The sequence below is a fragment of the Haemaphysalis longicornis genome, unplaced genomic scaffold (genome assembly GCF_048455015.1).
Source record: "Haemaphysalis longicornis isolate Haplotype H1 unplaced genomic scaffold, Haemaphysalis longicornis Haplotype H1 scaffold_13, whole genome shotgun sequence".
Lineage (NCBI taxonomy): Eukaryota > Metazoa > Arthropoda > Arachnida > Ixodida > Ixodidae > Haemaphysalis > Haemaphysalis longicornis.
In genome coordinates, this window is record NW_027526233.1 from 89,868,552 (window position 1) to 89,896,430 (window position 27,879).

The 27,879-nt window shown below is 45.0% G+C and overlaps 1 protein-coding gene and 2 pseudogenes across 3 annotated transcripts in view; all 3 read right to left on the bottom strand.

Annotated features, from left to right (window-relative positions):
* The window catches only part of LOC144164386 (eukaryotic translation initiation factor 2-alpha kinase 1-like), a 357,352-nt gene that overhangs the window by 167,751 nt on the left and 161,722 nt on the right, over positions 1-27,879 (bottom strand). For all 3 annotated transcript variants that reach the window (XM_077694911.1, XM_077694912.1, XM_077694910.1), the window contains one exon: positions 17,937-17,981. In XM_077694911.1, the coding sequence (XP_077551037.1) occupies positions 17,937-17,981 (45 nt within the window). The remainder of the gene's footprint in view (positions 1-17,936; positions 17,982-27,879) is intronic.
* LOC144164182 (uncharacterized) lies at positions 10,184-10,891 on the bottom strand (annotated as a pseudogene).
* Positions 13,319-14,424, bottom strand: LOC144164183 (uncharacterized; annotated as a pseudogene).

The window sequence follows — 27,879 nt, forward strand, 5'->3', positions numbered from 1 at the left end:
GCTCGACCACTACAAACTTAGTTTCCTTTATGGAACATGCGTCAGAGGCCGTGGAAGACCGAGGTCAACTTTACGTGGTATACGGTGACCTTAGCAAGGCATTCGATGTGGTTTCCCATTCATTGTTGTGTAAAAAACTTTCCCACCTTGACATTCCTGATCCGTTGCTAGATCTGCTGCGTGACTACCTTACCAGTCGTCACTGCTACGTTCACTGTAACGGGCTACACTCCGGAACGTACTCAGCCACCAGCGGGGTGCCTCAAGGCTCTGTCCTTGGACCTCTTTTGTTTTCACTCTTTGTCAACGATGTTTCGACAGCAATTCAGTACTCATCGTTCTTGCTATACGCAGACGATATTAAAATATTGAAAGTGATTGGCAACATATCAGACTGTGCACAACTACAATGTGATATCGCCGCGTTTTCGGACTGGTGCAACAGAAATAAGTTGATACTCAACAGTGCAAAAACCAAAGTGGTGTCGTATACCCGTAAAACAGATGATTTCAATTTCACCTATCGTATAAGTGAAGAAGATCTGAATCGGGTATGTCAAATCAGAGACTTGGGAGTTTTGTTTGACTCTAATCTCACATTTACAGCTCATACTAATGAGATTACCCGTCGTGCTTTGCGAACACTAGGTGCAACATGTCGTGTCTCCAGAGAATTCAACTATCCAGACACATTTCTTCAGCTCTATACCTCAATGTGCCGCCCTCTATTGGAATACGCATCCCTCGTCTGGAATGCAACGTGTCGGTCCAACGCGGCGGCCATTGAGAGAGTGCAAACTAAATTTCTTTAAATACTAAAACATAGGTACGCTACTGTGAAGGCTAAAGATTATCCTGGTGTTGATGCCGCCAGCTTGCTTGTAATGGACCCACTACACAGCCGGAGGGCCAAGGCTGACCTTTTATTCTTGTACAAACTGGTCCACAGCCTCATTGATTGTACAGAGTTGTTGGGTGCCATAAATTTGAGAACCTCGACAGGCAACACCAGGGCACCTAGACCGTTTCATGTCCCCGCCCGTGTCAAGAGTCCCGTGGGACGCATTCAGCACCTATACAATATGCACGCAGGAAGTTTGGACGTATTCCATCGTCCCTTTCCAGCTTTTTGTAAGGAACTGCGTAGCTTGGCAATCCAGGAGTAGTTTGCTTGCCCTAGTATGTAACTTCAACTCACACACTTTATGCTACCGGGGTTAGGTTTATCTATGTATGTATGTTAATTGTTTCGATGATTCACTTTTGTATGTAAGTTTTATGCCTTCATTGTGGCATTATTTTTAGCTAATATCTTTTTTCCGGTTTACATGTTTCAGTGTACAGAGTTTTAATCATGTCTTACACTTGCCTTGTTTGCATATGTGCACGGGTCATGTGCGTGTGTCGGCGTGTGTGTATCTCAAAGTGTCTCATTCTCGTTCAGACTAAGCAATGCCATTTTCTATATTTTTCTGAGATATGCACTTTTCTTTCCGCACCAGCACATCGTTCCTGGATACAGTATTAAACAATTAATTGGTTGATTCATTCGTCTTTTTTATTATCTCTGCGATTTGTTGGTCTGATCATTTATGTCTGTTCTTCCTGCCATTGTTTTTTCGCTATTTTTCTGTCAAACGTGTTGCTATGTTTTTTGTGTGTCTCGACAAGATGGGACATTGCAAAGGCATCGCTTGTTTTACGCTAATACTTTATTGCACTATAACTTTTCAGAAATCTAAACTCTCGTTTTATATGTACACTCTGTCTCCATCATATGCACTGTGTATCTTGTTGTATATTTCCTTTTCTCAAGTGCCTTGAACGTTTCGCTGGCCGAGGGCCATAGCTTGCAACACTGTTTTTTTTGCTTTTTTTTCTGAATTTCTGTAAGTATTTTTACTTTATTTTTTCTGTCATATCGATGATCTTGTGTCTTGTGCCGTGCTGTTCTACGTTTCTTTTATTAATGTTTTGTATATGGTGTGCCAGCACCAAGACCTTAGGGTTGTCCCTGGGCACCGAAAATAAAGGTTGATTGATTGATAATTATTATTATTATTATTATTATTATTATTATTATTATTATTATTATTATTATTATTATTATTATTATTATTATTATTATTATTATTCTGCCAGTCTCAATGCTCATCTGTCAACTTTAGGTGTCTCGCCCTTGAGCTGCCGACGACTGAAGACTAAATTCGACAACTATGCATCCGATTATATTTCCTTGAATGAAGAGTGTTTCGAGTTCCTAAATGACCCTGCTGTTTGGCCGAAAGACTGCCTCTTTAAGGAGTTTCGAGGCAGGTTTCGCGAAGGCATGCTTCACAGCTCTGAGCGCATCACGTAAGAAAAACAACCATGACTAGTTTAGATGTTTTTTATCAGAATGTGCGAGGTCTTCGAACTAAGGCGACTGAATTTTTTGGTAACGTTCTGGCTTCTTGCTTTCCGTTAATAGCTATATCTGAAACTTGGTTGTGCCCTGATATCCTATCCAGTGATTATTTTCCTCAAAATTACCATGTATATCGTAATGATCGTGCTTTAACGGGATGCAAACAAAAAGGGGGCGGGGTCCTTCTCGCCGTTGACAAATCTCTCCCATGTGTGCTACGTAGCGATATTGATAACGCCGATGAGTCTTTATGGGTCGAAATTAATTTCTCTAAAACTGAAAAACTTCTAGTTGGTGTTTTTTACATTCCTCCTGATGTAGCTCCTGAGGCGTTCAATAAGTTAATCTCCTCCATTGAACAGGTGCTTATCACTCATGGCAACCGCAAAGTCCTCCTGCTTGGAGATTTTAATGCTCCTGGCGTGGAGTGGAGCCAGCTAACGTTTTCCCACTACAACCACCACATTGAACAGAAGGGTAATAGGTTGCTAGATTTTTTGGCTTTCACTTCTATGGCACAGTGTAATCGCATAAAAAATTGCAGAGGAAATATTCTGTATCTGTGCTTTTCCTACTTTGATGGCGTTAGTGTGTTGCACTCTGATTGTTCTTTAGTAATACCGGACAGATTTCATCCTCCTCTTTCTATTTCCTGTTGCCTCCCTTCATTGCTCCACCGTTCCGTAAATTCCAACAACACGCAACCTCATTACGCTTTCGCCAGGGGAGATTATGCTGGGCTGTATGGCTATTTTTCCGCTGCCCCTTGGTCGACCGTCATTGACCACACTGATGTCAATGAACAAGTCGACCGTTTCACAGAGATTGTGCTTTCGGGTATGAAGGAATGCATCCCGCAATATTTACCGCGGAGGTTCAAGTTTCCACACTGGTTTTCTTCTGAATTGCGGGATGCCCTGAAACTCAAGGAACGTGCGCACAGAAAGATGAAGCGCTCTGGTGCCAACCAGTTTGCTCAGGAATTCCGGCGCCTACGTGCCCTATGTAAAATATTGCACAAACGTGATCATACTTCGTACCTGGCGTCGGTAGAAACTAAAGCAACTCACCAACCGGGAGCCTTCTGGAAACACATTCATTCTAGATCTAGTACAACTAAAGATTCTATTCGTCTTCGAGACTCCAACGGCGATGAGGTTGTCAAGGTGGCCGACTGCTTTGCTCGTCAATTTTCTTCTTTTTTTGGGATTAGCGGTGGAAGTGACAACAGCAGCGCCCCTTGTCACCAAGGCGAGAACTCCGGTTGTTTACAACTGGACGAGAACATCATTCGGACCAGCATCAAGCGGCTCAAGCCCTCGCTTTCTTGTGGGCCAGATGGTATTCCTGCTCCAATCCTAAAAACATATGCAAATATATTCGTTCCTGTGTTCACTTCAATATTTAATAACTGTCTCCGGTCGGGAACGTTTCCTCGCTCATGGAAAATCTCTCGCGTATTCCCTGTTTTCAAGTCAGGCCTAAAAACTGATGCTATAAACTATAGGCCTGTCTCGCTGCTTTGTTCTGCCTCTAAAATTTTCGAGTTATCTCTTCATACGGTCTTGTCTTTCTCATTTAAACATGTCCTCATTCCTAATCAACATGGATTTATGCGTGGTCGTTCAACTTCCACGAACCTTGTATGCTTCATGGAGAAGGCTGTCCCAGCAATCGTTGGTAGAAGCCAACTGGATGTGGTCTACTGTGATATGAGCAAAGCCTTTGATGTTGTCAACCACTCGTTATTGCTTGCAAAGCTCACTCTGTTAGATGTGCACGCTTCTTTGGTGGGTCTTATACGTTGTTATCTCAAGGAGCGATATTGCTATGTAAGTGTTAACGGTCAAACATCATTTAGGTACAAAGCAACCAGTGGTGTACCCCAAGGCTCCGTCCTGGGTCCCCTTCTTTTTTCCATTTTTATTAACGATGTTGCTTCTGCCATTCAAAATTCTTCTTTTTTGTTGTACGCTGATGATATAAAAATCTTTAGAGAAGTGCGTAGTGTTCAGGACTGTAATTCTCTTCAGGTTGATATTGTGTCATTCCATCGTTGGTGCACCAAAAACGACCTTATTTTGAACCCTTCAAAAACTAAAGTTGTCTCCTATAGTATAAAAACTCAACTGCAATACCCTTATGAAATTGCAGGCACCACACTGCCGAGGGTGACCGAAATTCGGGACTTGGGAGTACTGTTTGATTCTTCTCTGACTTTCTCTTCCCACATTGCACAAATTACCCGTCGGTCTCTTCGTTGTCTGGGTGCTGTTTGCAGGTATTCTAGAGAGTTTAAAGGTCCGCTTCCTTTCTTAAAGTTGTATTCGGCTCTCTGCTTACCTCTTCTTGAATACGGGTCTGTTGTCTGGAATGGAACTTGCAAGTCCAATAGCGACCGTATCGAAAGGGTTCAAAATAAGTTCCTTTCTATCTTTAAGCACCGCTTCCGTCATGTGCAAGACGACGCAAACGGCATCATGTCTCTTCTGAAAAGCATTCCTTCCCTTCGGTGTCGACGAATGCGAGCTGATATTATCTTTCTCTATAAACTTCTTCATGGTAATATTTTGTGTGACGATTTGGTTACACTTATCAATGTCAATTTGCCAAATAAATTTTTCAGAAAATTTCCAGCTTTCAGACCAGTTGCTTTAAATAGCCGACGCTCGTCCATCTGCCGAATACAATGTGCATATAATGAATATTCCGTTCGGCTTGATATATTCCAGAGCTCCTTTACTTTGTTCTCTAATGAGTTGAAAACTGTTGTAGCTTAAGTCCTTTATGTCATTCCAAATTTATATACCCTATGTATTATGTGCAAACTGTTCTTGCTTGCTTTTCACTTTTTCTTGTTTTGTGTTGCTTGAATATTTGTACGTTTTTAGTGTCAGTGTTGGTAATGCTGAAGCTTTTCCCCCTTTTTTTTGGAACTTCCTAATATGTTGTTAGAAAACCTTGGCTATATACGTATACTCTATGTCATGTTGATTCAATATTTGCTTGTATAGTTCCTATTTTTCACATCTACTGAACGTTTTGCTGGCCGAGTGGCATGGCTTGCAACACTAAGCCTGCCTTTTCTTTTTTGACTGTCTGTTCTTTTTTTTTCCTTTTTTGCTTTCTAAGATTTCTGTAACTATTTTTACTTTATTGTTTATGTCATACATATAGTTTGTGTATGTTGTTTTGTCTTAATTGTAGTGTTTTTTTTGTATGGTGTACCAGTACCAAGACCCTAGGGTTGTTCCTGGGCACCGAAAATAAAGGTTGATTGATTGATTGATTGATTGATTATTATTATTATTATTATTATTGAGCTTCTGTCCACATATTCAGGTAATTATTCGTAGAGCTCTTCGATCGCTTGGCGTTGTCTGTCGCGTGTCCAAGGAGTTCAAGGAGCCGATTTCTCTTCTCAAGCTCTACACAACTATATGTCGTCCTCAGCTTGAATCACGACCAACTATACTAATTGTTGGTCGTGGCTTGAATATGCATCGGTTGTCTGGAACAGCACAAGCAAAACAAACCGTAAGCTTGTAGAAAGGGTCCAAAATAAGTTCATATCTATCTTCAACCATCGCTTTGGCGATAGTAGTAATTATAACCCTGGATCGCCCTCTTCATTGACGCTATAATTCTTAACTTCCAGGCGGAACAAGGCTGATATTCTCTTCCTCTTTAAAATTATGCACGGCATAGTGTCTTGTGGTGAGCTGCTACAACATGTTCGTCTTTATGTGCCGCAAAAGTGGACCACGAAACATGATACCTTTTGCAACCCCAATTGTCTGCGTGTCTTGTGCCCTGTGTTCCGACTACAATGCACGTACAATCGGTACTCGGATTACCTTGATATATTTAATGATTGCCCTACTCTGTTTCGCAAACATGTCTGAGTTTGTATTGGCGTAACTGCCAACTTTTCTTATTCTGCATTTGTCTTTTATCCTTGAGTTCATGTACTTAAATGACTTTCATTCCGTAACTTCAACATAAGCTATGCTTTCGTTTTTTTTGTTTTTTTTTGTATTTGAGAGATGTGTACATTATGTTTCGCGTGTTTCTGTTTCCGTGCGCCAGCACAAAGGCCCCCCCGGCTGTTCCTGGGCACGCAAATAAATGATTGATTGATTGATTGATTATATTTGTATGCGTTAACGGCCATTTGGATGTTTTGGGCAAGCGAATGAGCAATTGCTTGATTGATTGTTCTCTACAGCGCATCCTTGCATCATAAAATACACTAGATGTCCGCAAGGTTAGAAAAATCGCAGTGTCTAAAGTTACGTCCGACGGAAACTAAAATTGAAAACTAAAGTTATGTCCAACGGAACTTTAGGATAATATTTAATGTTACGTCCGATGGACTCAAAAAATAAAATAAAATTTACAACCAAGAAACCGTTCAGCCAATGTGTTGAGGTATGTCCTACGAACCCAAAATTGAAAATTAAAATTATGTGCGACAGAACTTTATTCCAGTGTTTTGTGTTACCTCCGGCGTAACAGCCTGTAAATTAAAGTTAAGTTACGTCCGACGTGTGCCACAGTAAACATTTGCGTTCGAAATGAAAATTAAAGCGACGTTCGACGTGAGGAAAGCACTGAAAAACGTTTACAGCTGTCGGTACTAAATACCGCCAGGTTAAACGAAATTTAGGCAACATTATTGCAAGTGTCCGTTGTACGATTGGTGACGTCAAATTGGCAAACAACACGAATGTTGGTGATATACAGCCTAACAGGTGCGGCATGGGTAAGTAATAATTGAAACGCTTAATAAGTAATAGATATATAGCGTGAGATTTTAGGACTAGTATTTTATGCAATAATGAGAAAAAATGCCCATTTGGTCGAGCGGTTTGGAGCGTGTTACTTGCAGCCGTAGAATAAGGCGATGTGCATTAAAATTCCACCAGGGTCATTGGAGTTCTCTCTCAAATGTTCTCTTGGAGTTCTCTCTCGAATGCACGTACACTTCTTTGCATATCCAACATACGAAAGGAATGGAGAAGTCGGGAATTACAAAATAAAACCTTTTGTCGAGGGCGGCGGAGTTCCAGTTAATAGCATCTGCAGCTCGTGCCGAGAACAAAGTTTACATGGGCCAAGAGTTTTTACAAATACAATTAATAATTGATGAGGGTTAGAGAAGGGAATACCTTGGTACTCTCTTATTCTTCCCAGGAAAGAAAAAATGTCAAGAAATTTAATTATTATAGCTGGCTGACTAACGAAAAAGTGTACCGCATACAGTCACTTTTTATGCAGATGTCAGTAGAATGATAGTTAATGAAGTATGAAGCTGAAATGTTGTCTTGAAGGAAATGGTTCACACGCATTTTTTGTCCGTGAATTAAGAGCATCCCAAAGCACAAAATAAACTTTATATTAAAGTGCAGAGTTATGTGGTGATCTTTTGATTTGTTTGTCTACTTGTCGGCAAGCCTGATGCGCATTTCTCGAGGAAACTGCTACAAGGCTGTATGCCCCGGCTGGTGCTAACACGCTGCGACGGGTGATGAAAAGTCGGGGGCGCAGCCGCCCCTCACTGTTGTACAGAACGGCGTTCCTGAAACTACCAATTCCTTTTGGGAAGAACGGAGGTACGCTACCGTTCCACTAAGGGCCGGTGGGACAGTAATGATAACTTGTTAGGCTTACGGAGCAACAGCGAAGGAACAATGGCGTTCCTTCTGTACGTGCCATAGCTATAGGATTTGGCTGCTTTTGGCGCCAAGGCTTTAGGGCACTGAAGCTAGTACAAAAAGCCACAGACCGCTGCTCTGTTTTTATTCCTATAGGCTGCCACATTTTTCCGCCCTTCCGCGGAACGCGCTACCTCGAAGGTCAAAGGCAGAAGAAAAACCCCGCAGCGCGCCGCACTTTTCGGCAAGCTGCGCCTGGTGCGCACGGCCTTGTCGCAACAGCTGGTTGAGACGCCAATGAGACACGAGCATTGGTGCCCCTTTAAATCGCGCCATAGGAATATATGGGAAAAACGAACGCCGGATTGTGGCTGGGACAGACTGCGGCGAGTTCAGGATGCCATGCGATCTAGGCAATGGAAGGTTGGTTACCTAGAAGATGACCTGGGCACAGAAAGTTAAAAAAGGTTGCTATTGCGTCCAGCGCATAATGAGCAATCGATACAAGTATGGTGTGTTTTGTGAAATGAAATCAAATCAGTAGGAAAGGCCCGGATGTCCTGTCTGTCATTATTTACTTTAGAAAGCGTCGACACGCGACACTTTATTGCCAAAGCGCGGTTCGAAAGTATTGGACAGGTGCGTACGACCACTTCGCCGGCATGTTCATCTGCGCGTCTCGGATTTACAAGCCGCGCAGCGCGCGTCGCACACGACATTGAAGTGGAACGCACGTACGCGGCGCGTAATATACAGTTAGGATTGTCGACCACTTGAGGCACAAAAAACTACTACCGCTTGCCTGTCATTTGACTATAGTGCTTGTTTTTGTGAATTCTCTGTTATATTTTTCATTACTACGCAACACGACAGGGAGCAGGGCAGGCTTCAAGCTTGTCCCGTGACGGTCCCTCCTGTAGTTTCCTTCCCGCCTGCAGGCATGCCCGTCAGCCGCATAGGAAGTTGCAGTTAGACATGTCTGCAGTATGTCGGTTGCTACCACAAAAAATTCGTGTGGGAGTGTTGATTTTGGTTCTTTTCATCGCCAGATATTCTGCTTCCAGCGGTGTTCATATTCGTGTAATATACGTAATTCGATGTGAGTTTTGAATTGCTCACTTTATTTCGCCTCAGAATTCTCCGGCACTATATTTTAATGAAGAAAAATCAAATGTAACTTTAACGTAGCGACAAGTTTTAATGTTGAAATATAACTGGAACGCGTTTCTTTCGCAATGAACTTGCAACGGGAACCCGTTTAAAACTTTCACAGGAACGAGGAACGAGCTTTCGTTCCTGTTTGAGATGAAGGTGTACGACCATTACTGACTGGGAGGTAATGGTACGACACTTACGCCCCTCCTTTTTTTATCGGGCCCCAACTGCCAGGTGAGGCGTCCTCTGCTCCTTCGTGATATTCCGGGTAGCCTAAGTAGTGTTCCGTAGGGCCGATGTGCTTGTTTTAATTTGTATTTCGCTCTCTAATTTTTTACTGTGAAGTACCTTGCTAGGCTGGACCTAACTAATATTATTCGGGTGAAGTTACGTCGAATGTGACTTTAATTGCCAAGTTTGGGTTCTGTCGAACGTAACTGTAGACACTGGCTAAAAGGTCCGTAGGAAAAAACTTTTGTTTTCAATTTCGGGATCCCTCGGAGGTAATTCTAGACACTGCGTGGCAAAAAAAAAACGATATAAGAAATGGAGATTGCTGGTCAGCTGTTGTGTCCTCGCATGACACGAATAAGGCGACGCTCATAAATTTTGTACAAACCCACAGAAGAAAACCACCAAGTACACATTAACACAGTTGTTATCGTTTTTAGCCGCCTTACCGTAAAACGGATTGCTCAGAATATTTATGCATACTTCAAATCTGCATATATAGTATGCCCAAATTTTGTTGTCAATGCTAATGATGCATTGAAAAACTTGCTCCTGCAATCCCTGTTGTCTCCTGGTAACCTATAATTGCCTCTTGTGACGCCAGCGCTGATGTTCATCGTAAACAATTTGGCGAAAATCGCATTCTTTGAGTTTGGAACGCTTTAATTATATCATTTGGTTATAATACCACAAATTTGAAAAATACTATACACTATAGGGCGCTCCGTAACAACTAGAGCAGCACTTTTCTTGCTTTCGATAAAGAAAACTGTTCTATCATCTCATCAAAGTTTGGTTTTACAGTTTCTTCTCTTTCCACACTCAGGAGAGCAACATAAGAAAGTTTGTCGTGTGCCCTTGTGGCCCGCAAATAGGAAAGTATTAGTTCTAGCTTGCTGAAGGACTTCGAAGAAGAAGGTATCGAAACGGCTACGGCTAACTTTATCTGAATCGCGACGCAAAGCTTGGGAAATACGGTGTCGTCCCCATACTGCATGATAAATTTTAGAAGTTCTTCAGGTTTTGATAATCTCCGGTCAACACGCCGTGAAAACAGCAGTGGGCAATCTAAAGTCTCTGCATAGAGGTCCTGTGCGCTGCCGTCGGAACGATAAAACTCGCCAAAGGTGTAACAATTTGTATTTAGTTCGTTCTCGTCTTCACCGTAGCACAGCTTGTTTATGTCCTGGCGAAAGCCAAACTTGGCATCGGTATCCTGCAGGCGAGTAAACCTCTCGTCCATTTCAGAATGAAGACGGTCGAGTGTTGATTTCATGACCCTTTGTATTTTCTGCTTAGCCGTTCACGCCTCTCTTTTCCACTTTTCACGAGCCATCTGTTTTTTTTTTGTCTCGAAAGCCTTTCAACTGGCATCCCACGACTCACAGACAACAAACCCTTCAGCGAGTGACTCTTTCACCAGCGTTTCTCTTTCGTCGTGGGATGATAGTAGAATGATAGTTAATGATAGTTAATGATAGTTAGTAGAATGATAGTTAATGAAGTATGAAGCTGAAATGTTGTCTTGAAGGAAATGGTTCACACGCATTTTTTGTCCGGGAATTAGGAACATCCCAAAGCACAAAATAAACTTTATATTAAAGTGCAGAGTTATGTGGTGATCTTTTGATTTGTTTGTCTACTTGTCGGCAAGCCTGATGCGCATTTCTCGAGGAAACTGCTACAAGGCTGTATGCCCCGGCTGGTGCTAACACGCTGCGACGGGTGATGAAAAGTCGGGGGCGCAGCCGCCCCTCACTGTTGTACGGAACGGCGTTCCTGAAACTACCAATTCCTTTTGGGAAGAACGGAGGTACGCTACCGTTCCACTAAGGGCCGGTGGGACAGTAATGATAACTTGTTAGGCTTACGGAGCAACAGCGAAGGAACAATGGCGTTCCTTCTGTACGTGCCATAGCTATAGGATTTGGCTGCTTTTGGCGCCAAGGCTTTAGGGCACTGAAGCTAGTACAAAAAGCCACAGACCGCTGCTCTGTTTTTATTCCTATAGGCTGCCACATTTTTCCGCCCTTCCGCGGAACGCGCTACCTCGAAGGTCAAAGGCAGAAGAAAAACCCCGCAGCGCGCCGCACTTTTCGGCAGGCTGCGCCTGGTGCGCAGGGCCTTGTCGCAACAGCTGGTTGAGACGCCAATGAGACACGAGCATTGGTGCCCCTTTAAATCGCGCCATAGGAATATATGGGAAAAACGAACGCCGGATTGTGGCTGGGACAGACTGCGGCGAGTTCAGGATGCCATGCGATCTAGGCAATGGAAGGTTGGTTACCTAGAAGATGACCTGGGCACAGAAAGTTAAAAAAGGTTGCTATTGCGTCCAGCGCATAATGAGCAATCGATACAAGTATGGTGTGTTTTGTGAAATGAAATCAAATCAGTAGGAAAGGCCCGGATGTCCTGTCTGTCATTATTTACTTTAGAAAGCGTCGACACGCGACACTTTATTGCCAAGGCGCGGTTCGAAAGTATTGGACAGGTGCGTACGACCACTTCGCCGGCATGTTCATCTGCGCGTGTCGGATTTACAAGCCGCGCAGCGCGCGTCGCACACGGCATTGAAGTGGAACGCACGTACGCGGCGCGTAATATACAGTTAGGATTGTCGACCACTTGAGGCACAAAAAACTACTACCGCTTGCCTGTCATTTGACTATAGTGCTTGTTTTTGTGAATTCTCTGTTATATTTTTCATTACTACGCAACACGACAGGGAGCAGGGCAGGCTTCAAGCTTGTCCCGTGACGGTCCCTCCTGTAGTTTCCTTCCCGCCTGCAGGCATGCCCGTCAGCCGCATAGGAAGTTGCAGTTAGACATGTCTGGAGTATGTCGGTTGCTACCACAAAAAATTTGTGTGGGAGTGTTGATTTTGGTTCTTTTCATCGCCAGATATTCTGCTTCCAGCGGTGTTCATATTCGTGTAATATACGTAATTCGATGTGAGTTTTGAATTGCTCACTTTATTTCGCCTCAGAATTCTCCGGCACTATATTTTAATGAAGAAAAATCAAATGTAACTTTAACGTAGCGACAAGTTTTAATGTTGAAATATAACTGGAACGCGTTTCTTTCGCAATGAACTTGCAACGGGAACCCGTTTAAAACTTTCGCAGGAACGAGGAACGAGCTTTCGTTCCTGTTTGAGATGAAGGTGTACGACCATTACTGACTGGGAGGTAATGGTACGACACTGCCGCTCCTCCTTTTTTTATCGGGCCCCAACTGCCAGGTGAGGCGTCCTCTGCTCCTTCGTGATATTCCGGGTCGCCTAAGTAGTGTTCCGTAGGGCCGATGTGCTTGTTTTAATTTGTATTTCGCTCTCTAACTTTTTACTGTGAAGTACCTTGCTAGGCTGGACCTAACTCATATTATTCGGGTGAAGTTACGTCGAATGTGACTTTAATTGCCAAGTTTGGGTTCTGTCGAACGTAACTGTAGACACTGGCTAAAAGGTCCGTAGGAAAAAACTTTTGTTTTCAATTTCGGGATCCCTCGGAGGTAATTCTAGACACTGCGTGGCAAAAAAAAAACGAAATAAGAAATGGAGATTGCTGGTCAGCTGTTGTGTCCTCGCATGACACGAATAAGGCGAGGCTCATAAATTATGTACAAACCCACAGAAGAAAACCACCAAGTACACATTAACACAGTTGTTATCGTTTTTAGCCGCCTTACCGTAAAACGGATTGCTCAGAATATTTATGCATACTTCAAATCTGCATATATAGTATGCCCAAATTTTCTTGTCAATGCTAATGATGCATTGAAAAACTTGCTCCTGCAATCCCTGTTGTCTCCTGGTAACCTATAATTGCCTCTTGTGACGCCAGCGCTGATGTTCATCGTGAACAATTTGGCGAAAATCGCATTCTTTGAGTTTGGAACGCTTTAATTATATCATTTGGTTATAATTAACACAAATTTGAAAAATACTATACACTATAGGGCGCTCCGTAACAACTAGAGCAGCACTTTTCTTGCTTTCGATAAAGAAAACTGTTCTATCATCTCATCAAAGTTTGGTTTTACAGTTTCTTCTCTTTCCACACTCAGGAGAGCAACATAAGAAAGTTTGTCGTGTGCCCTTGTGGCCCGCAAATAGGAAAGTATTAGTTCTAGCTTGCTGAAGGACTTCGAAGAAGAAGGTATCGAAACGGCTATGGCTAACTTTATCTGAATCGCGACGCAAAGCTTGGGAAATACGGTGTCGTCCCCATACTGCATGATAAATTTTAGAAGTTCTTCAGGTTTTGATAATCTCCGGTCAACACGCCGTGAAAACAGCAGTGGGCAATCTAAAGTCTCTGCATAGAGGTCCTGTGCGCTGCCGTCGGAACGATAAAACTCGCCAAAGGTGTAACAATGTGTATTTAGTTCGTTCTCGTCTTCACCGTAGCACAGCTTGTTTATGTCCTGGCGAAAGCCAAACTTGGCATCGGTATCCTGCAGGCGAGTAAACCTCTCGTCCATTTCAGAATGAAGACGGTCGAGTGTTGATTTCATGACCCTTTGTATTTTCTGCTTAGCCGTTCACGTCTCTCTTTTCCACTTTTCACGAGCCATCTGTTTTTTTTTGTCTCGAAAGCCTTTCAACTGACATCCCACGACTCACAGACAACAAACCCTTCAGCGAGTGACTCTTTCACCAGCGTTTCTCTTTCGTCGTGCAAGTGTTCCCTAAATGCGTTCATGTCTAAAGCAGCTTCGTAAAAGTTCCTTGTTGAGTCTTGCAGCCTCTAAACATGATCTATTTGAACCATTATCTTGCTTGAAAAGCGGAGCAAAATAAAAACATCATATCTTAACACCCACTGGTGCATTAGCTAGTGTGCGATCACTTCTCGTTTCACTCGTTTCTTTGTCGCTATCTGCCATTACTTGGACAACTTCAAGTATGTCTTGAAGGTACCTACTGACTGGCTTTACCGCTTTGACCCTTGCAATCTGTCTCCGACTCATACTTGACAACAAGAGGCACCGCGACTTTTAAATACAGGATCTCTAGAATTCCGTGAAAGTTGTTCACCTCGCCTTATAAGAATACTTGCAAATGGCTAATCGAAATATAAGGGCGCGAATGTTAAGCACCCTGCCCCCCTCTCGCCGCTGCTGGAATACAAACGATAACACAAGAAAACACGTGAGAAAAGCACGCACGTAAGCACACTGGATATCATCTCGTGTTTCCTCCCGAACTATCTCATCCGGGAGTACCCAAGTATTCATACATGTGTGCGACGCTTCGCGACAAGGAGAACAAGTTAACTGCTTGAACAGGGGCATTGTAACACAAAGATAGCTGTGCGCCGTTGTTCCGGGAGCGGATTTCTTCTCGACTTATATTTTCGCCTATTTATAACTGTGTCAAAAAAACATGACAAACACACGTTATTCGGCACTATTAAATATTTCGGAAACAGCCGAATAGCACTGGCAATGACGACTGCAACCTTGATATATGTCCTTACAGAGTCCCTCGTCCCGTATCTTTCTATATATATATATATATATATATATATATATATATATAGTAAGGAAATGAGGGGCTGGTTTAGGAAATACAGAAAGATAGGTCGGCAGTCTAAAACGCCAAAGGAGGCATAGGGGTGTGGTTAGGCTCTTTTTTTTACTACGGTTGATGACGTTAACATTTTGTTTAATATACGGAAGAAAGAAAAACACGCGCCAAGAGTGGGGACCGAACGCACGCCTTTCGATTAGATCTCGAATGCCTTACTTATTCAGCAATCTGCCCGACTGTGTTCTCCTTCACTTTCTAGGCTATTTATATTTACTAGAAGTGTATCTGACGCTTGAGGGTGGTAGTCAGCGCCACTCTGACTACACGGGGAGAAGGGGACCTTCTTTTAAACTCCTGGGGCGTGACTCGAACGTCTACAGCCTGTCATGAGTGGGTAAATGGCGGGTAGCCCTCTTATGCTACCTAGGTATCAAGGCTGCCAGAACCGAGACCCTCGCTAGGCTTTGGCAGAATATTATAGCTAGGAAATGAGGGGCCCGTTGAGGAAATATAGAAAGATAGGTCGGCAGTCTACAACGCCAAAGGAGGCATAAGGGTGTGGTTAGGCTCTTTTTTAGTACGGTTGATGAAATTAACATATTTTTTATTATACGAAAGAAAGAAAGAAAGAAAAACACGCGCCCAGAGTGGGGACCAAAGACAAAATACGTAATATTTTAACCAATAAACCGACCACCAATAACAGAGGCAACAGAGCCAATAGTAAGTTTCAAAGGAGGTCCCGCCGGCGGGGTCTTACCTTGGGACCTCCTTGTGTATATGTACATTATGTAATCGCACATCATTGTATTTTTAAAATGAACTTTGAAAGTTTGAAACATTTGAAGGAACCACCATCGACACGACAAGGAAACAAAATTCTCTAGAAGTATGGTTCAACGAAAATTTTACTTGGGACACTCACATAACCCAACTAAGCAATGAGCTCGCCCGAACTATTAGAATGTTCTAGCGAATCGGGCACGTCATTCCACTGTGGTGAAAAAGACAGGCGTATGAGACCTTTTTTATAAAAGTTATGCTATCGTGCACTTTTATGGGGAAATACAACTGGTAAAATAAAAAAAATAATTACCATGCGGAAAAGAACGCTAAGGCACCACGTTAACCCCAGAGACTTCATCCGCCACCGGCGAACGGCGCCATTTTTCGTAAATACTGCATGCTTCGAGAGCACCAGATATATTTCTTTAGACTGCTTCAAATTATCCATAAAAATAAGGCACATCTCGTATACAACCAACCCGACGGAACGTACTATTCCTTAAGGATTTCAAACGGGCATACTCCAACAACCGGAACCAATTATGAAAAACAAGTGTTATCATATCAAACCATGATAGCCCTAAAGAAACTATCTGACCATATCGACTTTAGTGTCACCATTGAAAAAAATACCAGCTGAATAACAGATGTAGTCCCAAGAAAGACCATTCGTTTTTCTTAAGTCCAAAATTATCGTTTGCATGTATGATATTGTTTCGCCTCTGTTCTGTTTCTTCCAGTTTTTTCTTCTGTTTTTAATATTCGCAAAACTACAATTCTGTAAATAAAACTACTGAGCAATCACTTCTCTGCTCATCCTATGTAAATCAATTCTTACCTGGATCCTTTTGTAAGCTTGTGATAGCTTTTACAATATATACAATATTTGCTGCTTGTAATCACTTTTGCAGACCTTGTTCCCGTTTTTGCGTTACTTTTCGACCTCTTGCTCGAGGAATTTGTTGAGTGTGATTGCTATATTGTTTGTTTAACTGTATTGTGGATGACGGTAAGTTACAGTAATGAGAGTTGCTTGCACATCTTCTTAATGCGCGGTACACCTGCCAACATGAAGTCCGGCGGGCTGCGTCAAGTTGGAATGTATGTTACAGTATAAGAGTAGCCTTAATATGTTCTGAATGCGCTATACACCTGCCAACGAGGGAGCCTGCGGCTCTGTTGAGCGGTTTTTCCTATACTTTTACCTCTGGCCTCCAGCAATATGCTTCCTGTAGTAAAACTATTCCTGTAAAATAAACTATTCTATTCTATTACTGGTAAAATGCCTCGGTGAGTAGGAAACAAAGCCTTCGAACGACTCGAATGTTTGGACAAAAGCCTTACACGCCTCATCAAACACGATTAGTGACCATCGTCGTCACTAATGGAGCCGTAATGACGCCGGTACGTTTGCGCCGATAGAGGGCTTCAACTCAAGTCACCACAGAAGGCGTTAAGAGCGCCAACCACTGCTTTGGCATGGCCCCTGCTGAAATGGAACACAAATTAGCCTCATACGTGCCTCGTGACGAGGCGAATGACAATGCACGTTTGTGGAGCCGGTGGCCGCAGAGGTGAGCTCTATATGTAGAAGCTGCCACAGGAATTGCGGCTAGTCAGAACGTCGAAGTATGTTGCGGCAACAAATGAAGCACCGAAAACGAAGAGACGCAGAAACGGATGTAGCAGTAATAAAGTATTCAATATTTCATGGGCTTCTACCTACAAACACAAACCCAGGTTTGAGTTCTCGAGGAATATTTTGTTTTGGCCTTACCTAGGCTTCTCATCCCTACACATTATCAGTTATCGCAAATTGTTCATAGTTATTCGATTAAATCACTAAGTTTCAGAAATAAAGGGCAAATTATGGTTATATAAGGAAGGCATTGTAAGGATGTTTTGCTGCAAATATTGGCGCGAAACCTTTCAAAAAATAATACGTAGATTTGATTGAAAAATAACACTATAACAGGATGCTATAAAACTTCTGATAATGTGTTTCGCATAAGACTAAGATTCAGGGGATGGTGCTGGCCTCCCGAGAAAACCGCTGTCCTTCAGGGATATCTAATGACGAACCTAACAGCGCAATCAATAAAGAAAATAATGAACAAGGAGAAGCAGTTTTGGCCGAAGAAAAAAGGAAAAGTGAAACACTTACCCTCTTGAGATAGGGTTAGGCCTTGACCTTGCAGCGTAATTTCTCCTGGTAGAAAACAAAACTTTAATGTTTCAGTCTATTTTGGAACACCAGCAATATGACGTGTCGGCAGAACAGCATGAACAGAAGTGTTTGTTTTATCTGTCTGTAACCAAGCACCGCAATACAATGTGGCACACTTCTGCTTGCAATCACTTAGCATTTGGATTATAGAGCCAAACGTCTATAACGCTTCGCCTTCACCCTCGCCGTTGCAGTACCACTTGACTATGCGAGGGTGAAATGGTTGCTTCTGTGTTTGATCGCTTATTGCCAATCGGGCCGTATGTGCTTCTGCTTCACCTCAAGCGAACCAAATGACAAGGCTAGTGTTTAGCCGCCGTTACGCCGCCTCGTGTCCCATAGCCTCGCCAATGATGGTCACCGCCGAGCTATCTATGCGTGCCCTTCAGTGCGAGCGAAATAGGGAATCCAATCGCCCAACAAATACAGCTGGTCCTACGCTCCGAATTCTCCAGAAAAGGCTAACTCTCATGAAACACTATGTGCATAGCCGTTGCTTCCGCCTGTAATAACTGGGTTTAGATGTGTTATACCGCAGCTACTTTATTTCTTCAGCCGCTCTCTCATAGACAAATTATAATTTTAATGCACAGCAGACACCTAGGGAACGTGAAGAGGAGAAATATTGATCAGCGAATGGTAAACTTAAAGTGAAAAACTAACCCTCCACCCAAACAGAATATGGACGTAACAAATTATTTTTTGGGCACACATTTAACCAATATAAAAAATAAGGCGGACTGCTACTGAAATTCAAACTTTTTTGTGTGCGTGCCACTTGCTTAACGCAAAAATGCCGACCTGCAAATTCAAAAGCCTGTGAAGTGGGCTTACCCAACCAACTTGCGGGTAAGCACACGAGCTCTTAAGAAATGAATTAGTGGAGATAAGTAGCACAGTTGAAAGTTGGGCGAGTTGGTAGGTGTTTATACTTAATCACAGCGCGAAATACGGGACAGATAGAAGAATAACCCCAGGACGAGATTGCGAGAGCATGCGGTTTCCTTCGACAAACGTCCGCGACCGCCTTTGCCCTCACACTGCCACACGTGCGGCTGCCAGCCGGTGTTTGAGGAACCTAATATTGTTACCAAGCACCCGAAGCAGTTACACCGCGAGATAGTTGAAGCCTATCACAATATCACGAGAGGCGAAAAGTGCGTGAGCCACCCTTCAGTGATGCTTACTGATAAAAAGGTGCAGTTCATGTTTTTTTTTCTTTTATCTGGTATTGTTTGTTTTTGTATGCTACTTTGACACGCGCGGCGTTGTTTACCTTCTGTATAAATGTTTGTGGCGGGTTTTCAATAAATTCAGTGGAGAGTTAGCGCTTGTTCTGTGGTTATTCTTCTGTTTGTATCGTCTTTCGCGCTGTGATTAAGTATGAGATAAGTAATGGGTGCGCAGTAGTCATGGTTTTTATCATTTTGCCTTGATGATGATGATCTTCTATGGCAGTGTATTAGTTCGTCTACTCGCACATGATACTTTGTGTTATTGTACGTTGTAGAGTATCCATTGATTTCTTGTTCTATTTTTATTGCAACTATAGGTATGCCAGGAGTCCCGTAATGAATTTCTGACTGTAATAGAGTGCTACTGTGTTCATTAAGGCAGCCTAAATAAGGAAATTCAACACCTTGTTTAAAACCACTTGCTTAATGCAAAACAAATGTATTTTTTGGTTCGTATAGTGATGTCACCATGGAGGAACACCAGGTAACTCCTTGGCAATAAGTAAAGTTGATGTCAGCGCTTTGCCGTGCATTTTTCTTTGCCTTCGTTAAAAACAAATATAGTACTCCCACAAGGGGCCTTTTCCTAAGCTTTCCCAACGTTTCGGAACATACTTGGCTCCTTTATTAGGACTGTCTAGGCTTGACCAAGAGCAGTAATTTATGAGCAAGTTTTTTTTTGCAGCGGGACGAAGTCGAAGGCACAAATAGGGGGAAGGGCACCTACATATCTGTTCATCCTTTCCCGGCTTGCTTGGGTGTGCACTAAATCAAGGAAGGCCCCTGAGTAACTCGTTTTGCGGTCTCTATCACCTGCACGTCTTCGAAGTCAGTGTGGCGATCTGATTTCTCGCAGTGTTCATCTAATTCACTTGTATGTCTGATTTCATACGTTGCTTTTCTGCTGCCAATGTTTTTTCCGACAAGTTTGGAGTTTCCACGATGTATTTGTGGGGGGAGTTACACACAAGAAATTTTATTAAAGATTCGTTGTGGCTTTTCGTATTAGACAGTGATTTTGGTCATGGCATCAGTCATCTTAGAGATTAGGTGGGTTTGTGGGTGTCGAGAATGCATTCAATATGAAAATACGTGGTGTTGCCTGGCTGGCGCTCTTATACTGTCGCGACGGCGACAGAGAGATGAGAAAACACACGTCTGCACGCTACAGCGCCGTGGACCCAAACTGGGGGCCCCGCTTTATTCCCCGCTCGTGCCCAGCGCGCACCGCAAGCGCGTGGTCAGCACTCGCCACTCGTGGCTCAGCCCCAGCGTCATCGTTCCTGGAGCGTGCCCGTTTGCGGCAGCAGACGACGCAAGCTGCTGGGGCGCCGCCACATAGCCCCCCCCCCTCTTCAGACGGAGTGTCGGCAAAACGGACAGTCTTTGCGCTGGGATGTTCGCGGGTGGGGCTGCGAACGGAGGGGAGAGTGGTGGTGTTCAGGGTGGAGTGGTGGATGGTGGTGTCGAAGGCAGGCGGTTCAGCCTCGGTGAAAGCGGGCTTGAGGCGATTGATGGAAACGACAGTGTCGCGGCCGTTAAAGCGAACTGTAAACGTCTTTTCGCTGCGTGAAATGACGAGATGAGGGCCGGTGTAGGGCGGTTGAAGTGGCCGGCGGGCACTGTCGACACGGATGAAAACGTATTGGCTGACAGAAAGACTTGGGTGAATAAAAGTGGGTTTTGTAGAACACGGCCGTGGCGGTTGGGGACGGATATAGCTGAAAAACCGGGTTAAATCCTTTACGTAGGATGGGCCAGGAGAGGAAGGGTTATCTTGAGGCGGTGGAGGGACCAGGAAGTCTGCCGGTAATCGCAAAGACGTGCCGTAGACCGTTTGGGATGCGGCACAACCAAGATCATCTTTGATGACAGTGCGCAATCCTAGCAGCACAAGAGGAAGGTGATCTGCTCACTGCTCAGGTGATTCGTGAGCCATCAGCGAGGCCTTGAGCTGACGATGAAACCTCTCGACCATGCCGTTGGCTTGAGGATGATAGGCCGTTGTTTTTAGGTGAGTAACACCGAGTAGGCATGTCAAGCGGCGAAAGAGTGTGGACTCAAATTGGCGGCCACGGTCTGTGATAATCTCCGACGGCACGCCAAAACGGGCGATCCACGTCTACATAAGCGTGGAAGCAACAGTCTCAGCCGTAATATCGTCGATTGGAGAAGCCTCCGGCCAGCGGGTAAAACGGTCGATCACTGTCAAGATGTAGCGGCAGCCCTTAGATGGTGGTAGTGGGCCAACAAGGTCCACGTGAATTGTGGAGAACCTTGACTCCGGTAGTGGGAAAGTAGCCAGAGGCGATGTGGTATGCCGAGAGACCTTGCATTGTTTGCAGGCGAGGCAGGAACGGGCCCAGGCGCGTACGTCAGTATTCATGCCCGGCCAGACGTATCTCTCGGCAATCAAACGCCGTGAGGCACGAACTCCAGGATGAGAGAGACGGTGAATAGAGTTGAAGGCAATGCGCCTGAGAGACGCAGGAAGGTACGGCCGTCTGCGGCCTGAGACCGGGTCAATGTCGCAAACGATGCTGATTCCCGAATCAGGGCATAGAATGTCCTCGAGTTGCAGAGAGGAGCTGTTTGAAGAACGTAGAGTTCGGAGCTTCTCGTCATCGCTTTGGGCTTGGGCCAACTCCTGAGAACTGAAACCGGAGCGCTGTATGGCGGAAATACGGCTAAGGGCGTCGGCTGGAATGTTGTTAACTCCATTGACATGCCGAATGTCCGTCGTAAACTCTGCAAGATAAGCCAAATGTCGCGTCTCTCGGGGAGAATATGTAGTCTTCGATGACTTGAAGGCGTTCGTAAGAGGCTTGTGATCGGTCAAGATCACGAAGCTGCGGCCTTCGAGGAAAAAGCGGAAATGCTTCACAGCGAGGTATGCCGCCAGGAGTTCCCGTCCGAAAGTGCTGTACCGTTGCTCAGTGGGAGAAAGCTTCTTCGAAAAGAAACCGAGCGGGTGCCAGCTGCCGCGGATGTGCTGCTGAAGTACACCTCCAATCGCACAGTGGGAAGCATCTACCATCAGGCTTGTGGGAGCGTTGTGGCGCGGGTGCACGAGGAGGGTAGAAGAGGCCAGGCGCTCCTTGACGGTAGCGAATGCGCGATCAGCGGCTTCAGACCATTCAAGACTGCACTCGGGAGACTTGGAAGTTTGAAGGAAAGTTTCGAGAGGTTGAACAATGGCCGCACATTCCGGGATGAACCGTCGGTAATAATTCACCAGCCCTAGGAAACGGCGCAGTTGGCGCAAGGACTCAGGTCGGGGAAAGTCGATTATGGCCTTCACTTTGTCTGGCAGAGGGCGAATTCCATTGCAGTCAACGAAATGACCGAGAAACTGCAACGACGGCAACCCGAACGCACACTTGTCGCTATTAAGGATGAGGCCATGCTCTGCTAGGCGTTCGAAAACTATCCGCAGATGGGGCAGGTGCTCAGATAGCGATGAACTGGCGACAAGAACGTCATCTATGTAGGCGAAAACAAAAGGCAAGGCAGACCATGGAGGACGACGTCTATGAAGCGCTGAAAAGTCTGAGCTGCGTTGCGTAACCCGAAAGGCATCCGAGTGAATTCGAAGAGGCCAAACGGTGTAATGATGGCAGTTTTCTGGATGTCATCCGGGGCTACGGGGATTTGGTGGTAGGCTTTTTGGAGGTCAAGCTTTGAAAAGATGGTACATCCACTGAGGTTATTGGTGAAGTCCTGTATATTAGGTAGGGGGTTCCTGTCGGGTACAGTGGCCACGTTCAAGAAGCGGTAATCACCACAGGGTCGCCAGTCTCCTGATTTCTTCGGGACCATGTGTAACGACGAGGACCAGTTGCTCGATGACGGGCGAGCAATGCCGATTTCAACCATGTGGTGAAATTCCTGTTCCGCGATTTTATGTTTCTCTGGAGCCAGTCGACGCGCCACGGCGTGCGTAGGTGGACCGGTGGTGATGATCTGATGAACGACGTCATGCTTCACTGGCTTTGTCCAGTCTGGAGGGGCAGTCAGGGAAGGAAACTCTTTCAGTAATTCCCGGTACGGAGAGGGTAGGTCGCAAAGAAGCGTGAATGCGAACGGATGGACTGGAGACGATTTGCCGATGACAGAAAGGCCGGTTGTGGCGTCCAGGATTCTTTTTCGGGCCATGTCAACCAGGAGGCCGAAGTGCGAAAGGAAATCGGCTCCTAGAATGGCGTGACTCACGTTGGCCACGAGGAAAATCCAGCGGAACGCACGGCGTAGGCCGATGTTTAACATCAGGGATTTTTTTCGGTACACGGGAATGCTGGACTTGTTAATAGCTTGGAGATGGCACAGTGGTGCTTGAGTGCGGTCACAGGAATTAGCGGGGAGCACACTCACTTCAGCACCAGTGTCAACTAGGAAACGTTGACCACTGGTTGCATCTGTGATGTAGAAGAGGCGACTGTCGCTGGATTGGGAATCGGTCGCCGCCGCTAACGATCCCTCGTCCCGTTTCCCGGCCAGCCGCAAGGACGGGTGCAACGTTGCGCCGCTGCACCGAAGCGGCGATGGTACCAGCACAATGAATCAGGGTGTTGAGGTGGCTGGCGCGTTGTGCCTTGCTGGCGAAATACTTGCGGAGACGGGGTACGGCGAGAAGGGCAAAACCGGCGAGCTCGAGGGTTGCGAGGCGGCGGCGAGCTGTAACCAGCCGAGGCGACAAGCTCCTCCAAGTTTTGCATGCGCTCTCGGAGAGCGGCGAGGTCGTCGGATAGCGGCGAGGGCAAAGGAGTAGCAGGCGCCGCCACGGTGGTATGGTCGAAAGATTGAGCGGATGCCACCGTGGACAAAGGCGGATGCAACATGGCGACTTCCATTATCTTGTCAGCATGCGCGGCCAACGCGGATAAGAGAAGGTCAGAAGCAGTCGCGAGGATCATCTGCACAGAAGAGGGGAGCCGTCGCAGGAACAGTTCCTTCAACAAACGGGAGTCCGTGGCAGAAGGTGCGTCGCCGAGCAGGGTTTGCAGTTCGTGAAGGAGCTGCGAAGGTCGACGGTCACCCAACTCCTCTGCAGAAAGCAGCCCCTGGAAACGCTGCCGTTCCGAAGGGCTCGTGCGGCTCAAGATGGCAGCCTTTAACGTGTCGTAAGGGTTCGTGGTAGGCGGGTTGGCAAGGATGTCACGAACCTCAACCGCGATCTCAATAGGCAGTGACTGTTGTAGATGGTTGAAGCGGGTCTCTTGCGACGTGATGTGACTCACTCGGAAGCTTGCCTCGGCCTGAAGGAACCACACGTCGGGGTGCTTAGCGCTGAAGGGGGCAAACGGCAAGCGACGGCGGAGATGCCAGGTGAAGAGGCAGCGGAGGACACAGAAGGACCGCTGGCGTCGCGGGGAGGGTCCATTCTGAGTACGTGGCTCCGCTGCAACGTCCGGGTCACCAATGTCGCGACGGCGACAGAGAGATGAGAAAACACACGTCTGCACGCTACAGCGCCGTGGACCCAAACTGAGGGCCCCGCTTTATTCCCCGCTCGTGCCCAGCGCGCACCGCAAGCGCGTGGACAGCACTCGCCACTAGTGGCTCAGCCCCAGCGTCATCGTTCCTGGAGCGTGCCCGTTTGCGGCAGCAGACGACGCAAGCTGCTGGGGCGCCGCCACAATACAATAAACAGGTGTAGGTGGGTCGTTGGGTAGAGGAGGTTTGAAGGTAGGAGATGGAGATCGGGGGAAAAGTTTTTGACCAGCGGTGTTAAAGGAATTAAATTTCCTGGTTGTCGCTACTTCGATGAAGAGAACTTCTGTCGCATAGAACAAACTGGATGTAGCCGTTTTTTTAGTCCAGCAATAGGCTTTCCTTCCATCTTTATTTCTATCTTTTTTCTCTTGGGCTTACAGTTCTTGCCCTGTGTCGAAGAACAAAATCTACAGAATCATAGTAGGCATACCGGTGATAAAAATAAAAAAAGGCAGAGTCCAGTCTTGGTTTGCTTTCTGCATTCATTAGTCTCAGTTAATTCTCTGGGTAACCTCAAGTCGGCTGAGCCAGCAATTCAGTTCACCATGATATGAAATACAGGCAATGCCTTCCTGTTCCTAGTTCTCACAAAAAGAACGTAGTAGTCAAGTAAGCTCACCATTTTGTACAGAACAATACCCGACACAAGATGCTACTTCCAGTTAGCCCTGTAAGTCCCAGACAAAGCAAATAATAGATAAAAGATTTAATGCTTCGTTACATTATAATTCGGGGCTCAAATAATCAAGAAACGCAAAGAATTTTATTTTCTCCCGAGGTTATCAAAAAACATACTCCGTCATATACACATAAAAAGTGGGGAAATGTATACCTACATATAAAATGTAGGTATATAAGGTGTCATATAGCCATTTATATGTAGGTATATGTATACCTACATTTAAAAGTAGGTATATAATGTGTCACATACCCGTAAAAAAGTGTATCATACACCCGTAAAAAGCAGGTAAAAAGCAGACCCACCAAGCACGCTTACGATGGAGAGCGCTGTATTTCAAACTACATGTGGGACTTCATGCAGCCAGTTATGGTATCTTAGTTTTTTAAAAGAACGCTGGGAGGTATCACAAAGCTATCAGTTGGCGTTTTTTGGCCATCCAAAGGCACAGGTGGGAGTAAAAAAATCCGAAAGATTGCGTATCTTATATGATACATTGGGCATTAGAGGGTCATACTACTCAATTTCGCAGAACGCTTCTTCTGGCTCTTCTACGCACGGCAAGCATGACATGTTTACAAAATAACATCATCAGCCTGCTCAGGTCCACTGCAGGAATGGGGCCTCTTCCATTGACCTTTAACCGTTGTCTGATCCGGGTTCTCTGCTCCAGGTAGCTCGTTTCTTGTCCCTGAGTGTTATTCCTAACATTATTCATTCCATGGTTTGTTGAGCCGATATAAATTTGTACTGTAGTCGTTTAGTACGGCGCCAAGTTTCAGCTCCGTGTGTCATCACCAGCAGCATGTACTGGTTGTAGAATTTTCTTTTGAGTGACAGAGGTAGCTTACTTTCCATTATTTGGGAGTGCTTGCTAAGGGCTCCCCAGCCCATACCTATTCTGCGCAAGATTTCTCTATCATGGTTAGGGGTCAGCACTAACCATCTGTTCCAGGTAGGTACATTAGGTTACTTCGTCTAGCGTTTCGTTTCCTAACTGAAAAAGATGTTCTTCGCATGCTTATTCCTCATTAAATTATTTTTATTCATATTTATTTTGATCCCCACGGCCATGCTTTGTGATTGTAGTTCCTCAAACATTCTTTCCGCGTGTTCTGCAGTCTCACTCAGCAAGACTGTATCTTCAGCTAACCTCAAATGGCTCAAGTATTCTCCGTTTATCCTTAATCCTGTGTTTCCCCAGTCAAGCTTTGAAAACACGCCCTCCAAACAAGTCGTGAATAGTTTTGGAGAGTGGTATGTCCATGTCTTATTCCCTTACAAAGCGGAAATGCATCGCGTTGCTTGTGGAGGGTTATTCTGCCCGTCCGTCCCCCATATATGTCTTCTAGAAGTCATATGTAGGTTTCCATTGTTCCCTGGTCTTTTAGTGCTTCTAAAATGGCTGCGCTGAAAAGAGAATCAAACGCTTTCTCGTAATCTATAAATGCCAGATAAAGGAGTTTAGTGTACTCGACAGATCCTTCTATCACTTGGTTGATATGGGTGTGATCCTTGGTTGAGTGTCCTTACTTATACTCAGCCTGCTCTCTGGGTTGATGGGAATCCAGGCTGTAACCTATGCTGTTAACTATAACTTTGATAAACAGATTGATTGTAATTCTTGAGGTCTTTGGGATCTCCTTACTTTTGAATCAGAATTATGTTGGCATTTTTCCAGGCTGTGAGCGCTTTTTGATTCCTCGAGGTTTCTGAAAATATAACAGCGAGCTTTTCCAGAACAATATCTCCTCCTTCAAAAGATCTACGGTTATGCCGTCGTCACCTGCAACGTTTCCTCTTTTCATGACCTTGAGAGCCTTTCTTACCTCTTTTTTACTAACTAGGGGCACATCGCAAGTTACGTTTGCCCTCTGACCAGTATCCCCTGGTATAACGTCGCTGGCATATAGTCTGGTGTAGAATCGTTCTGCTAACTTTATTATCTCATCCAAGTTGTGCGCTATGTTAGCCTGCTCGTCTCTGAGTGCGTACATCCTGTCTTTGCCGATAAATGGCGTTCGCTTAGCTGCTTTTAGGCTTGCCCCTATTTGCAGTGTTTCCTCGACGAGTGCATGTTATAAGCACGAATTTTGTTTTATTTCTGGTATTCAGTTTCCACAACTCGGGTAATTAAGTCTAATCTGATCTTCCGTTCTTGACACGTTCATGTTCTTACGTTTGGCGATCAGATCCTTCATTTTTTAGTTAGTTTTGCAATTTGTTCTCAACATGTTGCTTCTCCCACAGCTGCTGCTCATTCACCAAAAGCCGTCGTTAGGTTGTCATTTAGCCTGTCTACACTGATTTCCTCCTGCTCGTTCAAAAGCGAGAATTTGTTTTGAAGAGTTATTTTAAGCTCCTGCGATCTGGCCTAAGACCGATGCCACGCGGGATTTCTTAGTTTTCCGGAGTTTCGTTCTTTCTCTTCTAAGATTCAGCCTTATCTTGCACCTATCCTTCCTGTGATCGC